This window comes from Pieris rapae, chromosome 20 (genome assembly GCF_905147795.1).
Source record: "Pieris rapae chromosome 20, ilPieRapa1.1, whole genome shotgun sequence".
Lineage (NCBI taxonomy): Eukaryota > Metazoa > Arthropoda > Insecta > Lepidoptera > Pieridae > Pieris > Pieris rapae.
Window position 1 is genome coordinate 5,481,160 of NC_059528.1, and position 12,780 is coordinate 5,493,939.

The 12,780-nt window shown below is 36.8% G+C and overlaps 1 protein-coding gene and 1 non-coding gene across 2 annotated transcripts; both read right to left on the reverse strand.

Moving 5' to 3' along the window:
- Positions 1–136: 136 nt before the first annotated feature.
- Positions 137–11,087, reverse strand: LOC111000979. The gene is made up of 17 exons (XM_022270614.2): positions 10,944–11,087; positions 10,164–10,391; positions 9,750–9,911; positions 9,108–9,332; positions 8,689–8,889; positions 7,516–7,675; positions 6,819–6,968; positions 6,060–6,187; positions 4,879–4,980; positions 4,377–4,498; positions 3,458–3,587; positions 2,959–3,109; positions 2,099–2,216; positions 1,914–1,964; positions 1,362–1,509; positions 833–1,003; positions 137–325 (listed from the first exon to the last, which is right to left on the reverse strand). The coding sequence occupies exons 1-17, from the start codon at positions 11,085–11,087 to the stop codon at positions 137–139; spliced, it is 2,580 nt and encodes an 859-aa protein (XP_022126306.2).
- LOC123690086 lies at positions 5,476–5,637 on the reverse strand. Its single transcript, XR_006750899.1, has one exon. It is a non-coding gene; the product is annotated as a U1 spliceosomal RNA (small nuclear RNA).
- Positions 11,088–12,780: the final 1,693 nt, after the last annotated feature.

Genomic DNA, 12,780 nt, shown 5'->3' on the forward strand with positions numbered 1-12,780 from the left:
CTGAGATACGGGAAATGTGAACATTCCGAATGCAAATGTTTTTAGTAGATAGATTTACACTTTTGTCATGCAGGTATATATATTTACTTACATGATATAGATATGTAAAAAATATTTGTTTTTTTCTTTTATTAAATTAATGCGTACAACGACACACTTCAGTCATTTGCCTAGCCGTGTATGGGGTACACCCGGCCCCGCAGATTTTTCTCGCCTCAACGCAGCCTCGTGGTAGCAATGATCCAGATGTCGTCATCAAATCCACTACGTAGTTAGCACGTAATAAGCCTGCTGGATAACTCTCTTCTTTTTCTAGGGTTTCCCTCTAATAATATTGAGAAGTGAAAATGTAGGGGGCTTCAAATAGTGATTAATAATAATATATTTATTATGTCGTAGCCTACTACTTTAATTAGCCGTTCAATTAACTGCCTAGGCTTTTAACTGACTAGCGCCTAGCGGCCTGAAAGATGTTCAGCCAGTTGATCAAACAGCTAGGCAAATGACAATCAAAATCAATCTCGAAACTAAACTCTTCAAACTGTCAATATGGCGTCGGCAAACCACAGCTATAATGGTGTTTCCCAAAATTCCATGAAAATCTATATAACAAATCCAACGGGAGAGAGTAGTGACAATAGTAATGTGAATTTGAATTAAGCAATTTTATATTTAAACGAAATATTTTTTATGTCATATGTTTTACCTGTTTTATTTCTGACTCCATCGTATAAATGGCCTAAGCATTAGACAGCCAGTTAATTAAACTAGTTGGCTGCGACATATACATCATCAATATAAAAACAATGACGTCTAGTTTAAGTACACTCACAGGATCCAATTCGGGAATGGCCACCTCACACCATGCATGGGCGCTGGTTTTTCTATGCAAAGCGCAAGGTAAACCCACTCGATCAGCTAACACCTTGTACAAAATAGCTCGTTCTAAAGGACCACCGCAACGAATCCAGCCCAAACCCAGCACACGAGATCCAAGGTCCTCCTAATGCATGTTATTTGAAGCAATATTTGTTCCTTCCACGAAAGTAAAGAACTATCTAAATCTTGGAACTTTTTTAGAACTTTTACCTAGACATACAAAGCTGGAAATTGGTATTTATATCTGCCACCTATACAATTACGAGATATAGAATATCGTTTAATAGGCATAACACGTAATTACTTATGTTTCATTTTATCAAGCAATTAAGGTGGGCTGCAAAGTTGACTCATAGATGGAGCTACTAGTATTAAATTTACTTTTTTAGACAAGGCAAGTGTTTAGCCGTCTTTTTTAGATCAGGGTCAAGGATGATAGTTGTTATGGCTTCGAACTATATGCAATATTGATCCAAAAATACCATCAAATCGGCCAAGTGCAGATCAACACTAGGCATACTGCAGTCACGTTCTTGTGTTAGACCACTCATTTGCTCCACCACAAACTCGGCTAAGAGTTGAGCGCGCTGTTTTAGCGATGACGTCACTTCTTCGCATTTGTCACGATATCTAAATACATTATTAAAAGTTATGTATTTGTCAGCGCGTTTTAAGGCACTTTCTGCCGCGAACCACCTCTTTGTAGAACCAGCGGCCAGTGGTAGTATTTCCAAACCGATACGACTTAGGGGCCTTTAAAAGAGAGTCCCTAAAAGGTCTGCAGCACACCTGCTAACCCCCGGCGTTGCGTCCATTGCCAGGGCGGCGGTTATTCACAGTGGCCTGCTCGTTTGCATTCTAATGTTGCGTTATAATGTACTAGTGTTATAAAATAACGAAACTCTTTTCTCAATAATTTACCCTTTATAGTTCGTTCTATGCTTGAGATCTTGGGAGCAAACATTCATATTCCGAAGGTTATCAAAAAATAAAGAATATTTCCCAATTATTATGTAAATATAATAAAGTATTACCTGACTTCGTAATGAGCATCTTCTATTTCAAAATAGTGCAACGATTTTGCTCTGAAATTAAATGCAAACAAATTAATAGGCTAGCTGCAAATAAACTAGAAATATTTAAAAAAATACTATTCACGTTTTACTGTATGTATGGATGACTAAAAGAATATATTGTTCTATAAAATATAGTTTCTTACGGGTCTCCAAACCAAATCTTCAAGCGTAGCAAGTAATTTCGTAAATTCACATCATCGGGCAACTTTGGTAGGCGCAATCGACTTGCCTGAGACGCAAGAGTCGGATTTGATGCAAAATCTAGAAATATTTTACAATTACATGAATAACTTAACAACAAAGAATTAAACGTAATAACTACACTTATGTTAAATTAAATTAGTAACTTAATTAGAGTTTAGATTAATTAATCATTGGAATATAACATTTTTTTTTTCATTTTAACCTTAAAACTACTAGGTAACTTTTTTTTCGTATATTTTGTAATTTTAGCTCATTTGTATAATTATTATGTAATGCTCTATGTGAACTCATTAATTAAAATTAACCAATAAGTAAGTAGTTGTGTACGACGTCCAACGTACACAACTAATATGGAGGCCACACATTGGTTATAATTTGTATAACTTTTTTCTTTTCTTTTTCTTATGCGTGGCTTTGTTCCTATAAATAATATAATATATTTTTAATGGAATCTCGCTGGGCCTTTACAGCTCAGATCGGGCTGATTTAGCGAGCGTAGGTCGGCAAATCGGAATGGGAGTTTTCCCGCGATCAGCGCAAGGGTATCTCCAGCAAGACTCGAACCTTAAGCCTTAGCCTTGAAGCTTACTGGAGTGAGCGAAGTACGAAGTCTTATACCACGCATTCCCCGGGAAAGGCAGCTTTTAACCCTAATCTGGTATTGACGCGCGGGCGGCTTTTTAATCTATCGTTAGCTACGGTGATTGAGTCATTCGGATCCGTTAGGACATGTTAGGGCCTCATACGGGCTGCTATGAACAAATAAGCTATGCTATTTATAAATATAACATAAACATACGTGGCGTCCGAATATCAGAAGTCGATACAGCGTCATACGGCTGATGGAACATACTGATAAAGACAGGCTCATGATGGGGTGGAACGCTTTCAATCAATTGCTGTATGGTGGGGAATTCACCATCTAGCTTCTTTAGTACGTAGAACCCTTCCTAAATAGCAAATAAAAAATTTTGATACAGTGTGTATTAATATTTCTTTATACATATATATTTTGAAATGCAATTATATTTTGTTTAGACATTCGGTTACAGCGCGTTTTGGACATAAATTGTCGTATGAACTTACCCCTTTAATCATAAATCAAAATAGGTAATACTCGTCCGTATAATAACTTATTTAGGCTTAAATTACATAAAACGATTTAAGAACTATTTTTTTCCAAAATTTATATATGTATATGTTATATAACAAAATTTAAGAATCGAAATTATTTCTCAAAATCTGTCATATATCTGAAAAGTATTAGGCGCTGCAAAATTCTCTAATGTCAGGATTACCTGAGTAAAGTCGTTGATGTCGAGTCGTCCGGTATAGGCCAGTTTGGCTGAAGGATGTTGGCGGAAGATCGCCTCCAGGGCCGGCTCCCACGCACTCACTGTGTACCTTGCTTGTTTGTTTTCAACCATACTGACGGGAAATTATAGTTTCACTTCTAATAGTCTAAATACGTTATGGTATTTTTTTATAATACAAAAGTATGTATGTATATCTTTGTAACAGTACAATGAAGCTGCAATAAAAATCTTATTTTCCCATACAAACAAATTGAGATAAAATTATTTCATTCGACGCGGTCTAAAAGTTCGAAAAATTTATAGAATAGGCTAGACTATGATGTAAATATTATTGCAAAGTCAACTTGTATCGCAATCATAAAAATATTAGAATAGGATACGATTGTTGACGTTTTACATGTTCAGAAGTTTTAATATAAAATTATAACTGTATCCAACCTATTACCTATCAAAACAAAATTTGTGAAGAAATACACCGAAGCAAGTTGGGGAGCGTTCAAGTATTATTTAACGAAAATGAGGGAGGGGGGAGGTTTGATTTATGCGTTATTGTTAATATTAATTTCGACTTTCCAATACTTAACACTACATAAATGATAACTTAGGTAAAATGGGTCCTGGGTGGTAACGAAACGTTTTGCTATTGGGTAAGAGATAAGCAATTAGAATGGAGAGAACGTTCCGTTTTATTGTTAGTATTGACTACGACCCAATAGACAATGATCTTGTCGGAGACCACAGTTTTTTTTTATAGAAACGGGGGCTAACGGGCTAGAGGCTCATTTCATGTAAAGTGAAACCGCCGCCCATGGAAACTCAATGACAGAGCTCACATGTGCGTTGCCGGCGTTTCAAAAACGTTCTTTAATTGAAAGACGATTTTCTCATAATTTATACTAACTAATGTACTGTGCCTAACTCCACGTAGACGTCTGCCCCATCTTCTGTTACGCTGGCGAATATCAACTGACACAAAGCAGTGCGTAGACCAATATGCTCAATGTGTAGGTTATTTGAAATCACCTGTCACAATAATTAAAATATGATTCTGTTAGGACAGTCTTTTTTTACAAAATATTAATAAAATGCATTAAAAATCTTAAGCAACATGTTCTTTACCTGTCCTATTCTGAAACCGATAGGATTCGTTCTGTGCAACAGTAGTTTAATTATAAAATTCCATGTTCTATGTGGAATTTATTAAGTCAAGTGGCAAAAATAATTAATATGATAAATGGAAGATACTAGCTGCACACAATGCAGGGAACCCTAGTGCACTTTCTCTTCTGACTTTACTTTATTTCAATTTTTTTTTCGGTGTTAGAAATATTAAGATTTTTAAGTAGTTTTTAGTTTGTGACAAAAAACGTAATAAAAAACACCTAATTTATATATATACTGACTTCTTCTCCTTGCTTGGAAGTAAAAAGATCTTTAGCCAAATCTTCTTTCATCAGGCCACTTAGAACTGTGCATGTCTTTATTTTCAGGCAAATATCGATACGCTGAAAGCGATAAAAATAATCCATGTATTTAACTTGTAATAATTATATCAGAGATTTTTTTTGCAAATAATTGATATTATAAATAAAAATATACATGTAGCTATTTAGTATTTACCACTCTTAGGGCCTGTTTCACAATGTATGGATAAAGTGCCAAATAGCTATGCAACACATAAATTATTCGAAAGATAAAAGTTCCAAACAAAATACTTCGAATTTCATGACGTATAGCGCTATCTGACAGTCGTGAAACGCAAAAATACTATTTATCATACCAATTAGTAACAAATAGCTTATTTGGAACTTATCCGGACATTGTGAAACAGGCCCTTAGGCACAGAAATTAGAACATCCATGAATTGAAATCCACAACAAGTAACAACGGAGATATTATAACTCATTTTTAAACTATCATAATATTATCATTATTACTGTTGATACAATTCATAAAATTGTATATACTAAGTATTAAGATATATCAGTCATGCCTTTATGGGGGGACGGCGCGTACGCAGTCCCCACTACCAAAAATTACGCGTCCGAGTTATCCACATTAGGGATAATCGCAGAGGTCAACCCTACCGCAGTGCAATGGTAGAGTCTCGCTCTGGGGGAACCGCCTTCCTGATCACGGTATCCCCTACGCCAGGTAAGTATGATTTCCTAATCTTCACGCTAGATGTTATATCTCAACGCGCGTATTTCTATACCGCGTTCTAAAACTCTATATCAGCGCATGGCGTCATCTGCTCTCCACATATAGTACTTTGTAGGAAAAATTATATTGCTGACAGCGCCATCTGTGCAAACATGTCAAAAGTATTCATCTTTTCGAAGTAGTTTACACAGATCTTGTACTAGAGCAAGCTTACAAATAAGTTTTTGATAGAACTAAATTGTGTTAATGAACTCATTTTAAAGATTTGGCTTTTTTTTAAATATATTTTTGTTATATATTGTAGTAACATTATTTCATTAAAAGATCAATTAACACTTCCTCAGGTATACTAACTTCACATTACTTCATATTTTCGTAAAAATTTTTTATCACTATTAGTGTCGAATTATTAAATAATTACTTGTAAAATATTAAGGAGCTCGACCATGAATTCCGAGTTAAGCATAGCTCGAGTGCTCACGTGATAGTTCTGCAGATTGATATAGCACTGTACCGCTAGCCTTTGCGCCTCAATTGGGGTATCTTTAACTGAAAAGTATTTTCCTCATAACATTAGAAACTATTTAAAAAAAAATAATATTTACTTAAAATACGGTAGTGTACCTAATATAGTAGTAATCTTTGAGATTGACTCTTTAACATTAAAAAATATATTTAACTTAAATCTCTTGCCCCGGGGGTATAAAGTCGGAAAGCACTATTAGGTAGAACTGTTTGAATATTTTCTCATTTTTAACTTAAAATGATTGTTAAAAAAATATTATAAAAATAACGATATGTCTTTATTCTACGAAAATTATTGTGTGCACAATGTTAGTATGTATTAGGATTTTAACCTGATATTACTTTCCTGAAATAGATTGCAACAACCATGAAGATGGTATAAGTTTAGATTGTAATTTTACCAAATAATCAAGTTCAATATAAGTTTATGCAACAGTTTGAAAACAAATAAAGAGTTGTAATAATATATCTATGTTTCACCAACATCATTATATTTCCGCGAAAAGATTGGCAATAGATAATTACATTCAAGACATTCGTTAAAATGTGCCGTGATAAGATGCGGTTACACAAATATTACTTAGGTACTAAACACGTTAATTAATATAATATATTACGCCCCACCAACGTACTTTTAAAGTATATAAGAACTTACATTTCTTATTAATATTCCTAAGCGAAGCAAACGTCTTGGGCTCTATAAGGCTAAAGGCCGCCTTTGGGATAATACGACACAATTCGGCGAGCGCGTGGATAGCGTTCATACGAATATAAAACCATACAGCTGCATCATCCGCTAGGATTGCTAAAATATATACAGTAATAAAATGTTTACTTTGTACGTTGTAAAAAATACAAAAACACGCCAGAGCCTCCTGTGCCTGATACACGATGTTGACTTTTTGGGTCTAAGGCAAGACGGTTTCCTAACAGTCAGTTGGCGCACAGCCGGGAATCGGCAATCGGAATTATAGTAATGCAGTATCGAAATAAAGTAAAAAAAGTAAGAAAAAAAGTATCGAAAATGCATAAAATAAACAAACACGTAGTGGAGTGCAAATAAAAAATAAAATAAATGATACCCGATTTTAAGTATCTTAGTATTAATTTTGTATTATAGACAACAAATCGATTGAGATTGATAATTGCAAAAAACGCTAAATGCGTTTTAATAGTCTAGCTCAGAAAATCTTCTTCTTCAAGTGCCTCTCCATTACTGGAGGTTCGCCGTTAGTTTCCTGAAACGCGTCTCGTCCTGCGACAGATGTAGATCAGACATCCTACAGTCGTATAAATTACGACTCGTACTGTTATACAACCCGGGTTAAGTGTTTCGCTTATAATGGTCTTACCACACAGAGCTTCAATAATGTTGGTATCTGACATTCGTACAGCGGCCGGCAAAAGCTTTGTCATGTTAGCAACTCCCATTGCAGCATCAGCGAGCAATTCCACATTCGAACTCAGCAGTTGGTGACAGAATACAAGATCTGTGCCCGTTTCATACAGAGCCTGCATGCCAGCAGAACATTAAAAAAAAAACATGTCAATGATGTGAGAAAATATGGGAAAATTTAAGCATCCCTAGCTCACCTATTGCGTCTTAAGACGAGAAGATATTTATGTGCCTGACTTAACTATGTACTTACCAGAAGTGGTTTATAAACAACAATTGAAGCAACTTAAACAACACTGTTCATAGCTGTGTCTGCCTCTTCAGGACTAAATTCACTTGAATTAGTAATTAATTCAGGTGATTAGTGAGTTAGAGAAAACAAGTGTGGACAGCCACTGATTAGTGCAGGTGTTTATTTGGCTGCGTAGTAGTGTAGTAACGTGATTAGAAGCGTGTTCTATTTTTTTGTGAGTGAAAGGCGAGTAGATACGTCCCGTGCGCCTCCCTTTCCTCTCACTCGCAGCCTGCCAAAACACGACAGACAGACAGTTAAGCGTCACCTTCCAAAACTTCTTTCAGTACTTCTTCTGATTACAAGCGCGCTTCTCGATGTTCGACTATACTGGCTGATCGGCAGCTATCGACAACCGAATTTACTTAACAGAGCCACTAAACGTACTAATAACTTGCACTAGCACTAATCATAGTGAATACAGGCCTTGATGCAAAGACTTCTTTTCTTCGTGCATGCTGATCTCCGGAACTATGGGTGTTTATTAATTCATCGAGGAAGTAGGAACAATAACAAATTCATGTCAAATCGTAAGGTAAGTGAGATAACAGGCATAATATACAATAATAAAATCTTCTGCTTATATTGCCTCCTTGTTATCATCATGGCTAGTTTCATTTTGGACGCCGCGCTTCTAAATAATGACTTAGCATTGATCGAAAGGTCGTCTTAGGTTTTTCAGCCAAGACGTTCGTCTGCGGCCAAGTCCCCTTCTACCTGCCACTTTGCCTTGAAGGAGCTCGTATTTTTCTGGTGTTTAACACGTGCCCATAAGAGAAGAATAAGTACCTATATTACTATAAATACAGTTACAGAGTATTACATATCAAAACTCACGTCACGCCCATTGGAGTTAAATGACATTTTGGTAAGTACGCCAAGACAATGTGGTTTCATTGCGGGCAGGGCCATCTCCAGATATGCGAGTAGCCGTAAAATACAACCCGACTGGTAGAGATGGGCGGCATTCTCTTCTGTCTCTACGTAGTTACGTAGAACTCCCAGCACTTGAGTATGGACATCGCGGAACTCGTAGGACTAAAAAGATTACATCTAATAAAAAATGATTTTTATATTTTCCGTGCTCCACCAATATGTGGAATCTATTTTATAACACTAAACTAATTCCGAACCAATTCGACATACAAATCCTTACTCTTCATAAAATTAGTATAGATTTTAACCACTAAACTAACAATGATTACAGATTTAGCTATTAAACCCTATAAAGAATAAAAAAAAGGTTTAAACATTACCTCAAGTATATCGCATAAATCCAACACACCAGTAGACGCTCTGAAGGATTTCTGGACTACCTGGTCCTTGTATCTGCAGATGAGCTGGTCGACTGTCTTAAGAGCGGCGTGCTGAATAGCCAAGTATGGACTCTGCATCAGAGCCAACAGAGACGCCCAACTGAACTGCTGATTCTTGGTTACTTCAGATGCACATACGGGGTCTTCTAGGAGGTTACTTAGTGTCTATGGAAAAGTTAGTATGTAGTTCACATAGGTCAAATTTGGACATTCAGGGCTGTGTCATCGGTCAGTAAAATTTTATTGGACTTTGAAACAGGGCTGGTTTTTTTTTAATTTGTAAGGTAAATCCTTATAACGTAATATTTAAATAAAACTTCTAAAATTTATTACAGTATTTATTCAGTTCAACCTTTCAGTACTAAAGGAGTCGTAGTTCGAGACTGTAAATTTTTAAATGCTGTTAATTTTATATTAATCACACTTCATACGTTTAGGACGGTTTTCCTGAGACTGCTGATAAAAAAAACAAAAGATTATTATTCCTTCTTAAACGATTGCATTGTATTATTACCTTATAACAGCCAACAAATCGCCCACACCTTAAAAAAATCTAAATTAAAAAAAATCAACTATACGCACTTGTAAGCAATTCTTTTGTACGTCGGGGTCGAGACTATTCTTCATCCGATTGCAAAGACTGTTCAGTATATTACAAGACACCAGCTGTTCACAGCCTATGGGCTCCCGTGTTAGCTCGGACAAAACCAACGAGGCAAATTCTAGCACGAAGACATCTTCTATCTATAATTGGATTTTTTTTTGTAATTATAGTTACTTCAATTGTAATTTATAAGTAGATTCAATTTAAACAGCTGATCACTTTTCTCTATCTTGTATGGACGTAAAATTGTATCTGCCGTATGTCAACTGGTATTACTGAGGAATTATAAAATAACACTAGTTATTTTCGAACCCAAACCAATAAAAATATATAAATAAAATACGTACAAATTAATAGAAATATAATGTGACAGTGTAAACATAAGACCATACCTTCACCAACATGTAAGCAATTTTTCTTAGATTCTGAGGATTAGCTAGAACTTGTTCTGGTCCTCTTGGAAGCTGACAGAGCTGGGCTAATGCCTTTAGCGCAAACCGCTTTATGTTCAGCTCAGGATGTTCCACATGAGGTAGGATATATCTTACAGCATTGAGATCAAACAAAACCTGACGGTTTTGAAACTCTTGCGCGGAAAACTTGGTTATGGCTCGAAGTGTCTGGAAATATATTATTATCTAAGATCTGTATCTGTATTGCATGCATAGCTTGAAGGGTGACTCACATATAACAAACAATAAAGGGGTGCGTAGGCAGAATGTTAATTTTGCTTAAAAATATCAATTACAGTACAGGACACAAATGTATATTTGATGAATTAGGGGCTACAAATATTCAACATTCTTACAGAAACTGGAAACTTGATTTTTTCAAAGATGTTTCCGTATATTCTACTACGATATAACATAGATAATATTAACAGGAGGCAATGAAACTATTAACTATAGTCAACGGCGGATCCAGGGGGATCATGACCTCTGAGCTGGTTCCAGGACTTAGGCGGACCACTAACTGAACATAATCATTTTATTTCAATATTTTGTCACCATCCAGATATTATGTAACTACATATCTTCAATATTGTATTAATTTAATATAATATAAAGCTTTGTAAGATGGCAAACGTATAAGTTCTTGACTTGTCCACGACTCTGTAACTTGCCGCCCTTGACTATAGGGGAGCTTAAAAAGTCTCAATAGTTATAAAATACCTGACACAATATTTCTGGTTCACGCGATTCCAAGAGCAATATAGAAGTGTAAGCACTTTCCGGAGTAATGTTATAAGGATGGAACGTTAGATCCTTTTTATCCGCAGAGCGGTTCTCTCTTTCCTTTTGCAAAGGTTTCGCCATGATTTAAGCAAATTTCTCGTATATTTAAAATACATATAAATAATAATTTGACGTTGTACATCACCTGTACCTAGTCGTCACAAATGACATTAGTTTTTAAGATATTGTTACGAAGACGGGTCAACTGCAATGTTTTTAGATTTTACCACTACTTAGAGAACTTTTCAGCAGGCTGAAATATGATTTATGACCGTTTCGGGAGAGGGTTAATCACATATTAGAAAATCGAAATTTACGTAATGTTGCCGTTGTTTTCAGGAGGCTGAAACATTTTTTCAGTCGGTTTCAGAACACGTATAGACGAATGCTACACTTTTCAGCAGACCCGTTTTCAGGCGTTTTCAGGCCTGGTTATACCCCTTTGATGAAGGAATATTCTAGAACGAATTTTCTAGGTGTGGGACAAGCACTGTTTGATAGGCGAAAGAGAGAAAAGTTAAGAACCTTCTAGAAGCTAGACCGAGAACTCTAGAACGTCGTACGACAAGCACGTAGCAATGTGCGAAAGAGATAGCAAGTACGCGCGTTCTAGAATTAGGCGATCGCTACTCAGTAGCGCTCCCGCCTAGAAAGTTCTCGTAAACATCGGAAACATCGTTCGAGATTCTTCCCAGGGATATATAAGCGAGCCAAAACGCGACCACTCAGTTCAGTTTTGAATGCGATTCCAAGCGATAAACAGCGAAGAGAAAAAGTGCGATACCAGTGATAAAGTACTGAGTGATTTAAGTGATTAGTGACAGTGTTTCATTGTGTGTGTTATTAGTGCTTTTCTGTGCGTAATTTCCAGATATTAGTGTAAACGAATTCCTCATAGATTTTATTGAAATAAACCCTTGAATAAATCGACGGCAGTTTCTATCCGATCCCCTAGCTCGTAACATTTTGGTGTCAGAAGTGGGATAGAAAAATGCCAATTACTCCAAGGGAGAGTCAAGAGGAGTTTGTAACAGAATCTTCAGCTGCGGAGGGAGTGCAGACCAGGGCACAAGCAGCACGCGACGCCGCCCGGAGACAGAGTTTCGATGCGAACCGCGGGATAGGCGAAAGCAACGATGCTAACATCCTCCTTGCTCTGCGACAAATGATGGAAGAACAGGCACGACGTCAGGAGGAACAGGCCCGCCGTCAAGAGGAACAGGCCCGTCATCAGGAAGAACAAGTTCGGCGCTTGATGGAGGAACAGGCCCGCCGTCAAGAGGAACAGGCTCACCGTCAAGAAGAACAGGCTCAGACACGTCGTATGATGGAAGAACAGGCTCGTCGTATAGGGGAAAAATTAGGAGATCTGAAACAAGAAGTTGATAAAAAAATTGAAAATTTGGAATCTGACGTGGATAGCAAGCTATCGAAACAGGACAAACGGATTCTCGGATTAGAACATGAAATGCAGTGCTTGAAGACCACGGGCGTCGTAACGTCTGTAGCACCATCTGGAAATCTAAAAGTGCCTCCCTTTGATGGTAAATCTTCTTGGGGCGCGTACAAGGTACAGTTTGAGACTGTAGTAGAGTCAAACGGGTGGAATGACGATCAAGCTGTCACCGCCCTTATTATGGGACTGCGAGATGAAGCCCTCACCATACTAGATACCAAGACAGGTAAAGTGACGTTGAAGCAACTGCTGGATGCCCTGGAATCACGGTACGGAGATGCACATTTAGAGCACGTCTATAGGGCTCAATTAAAGGAT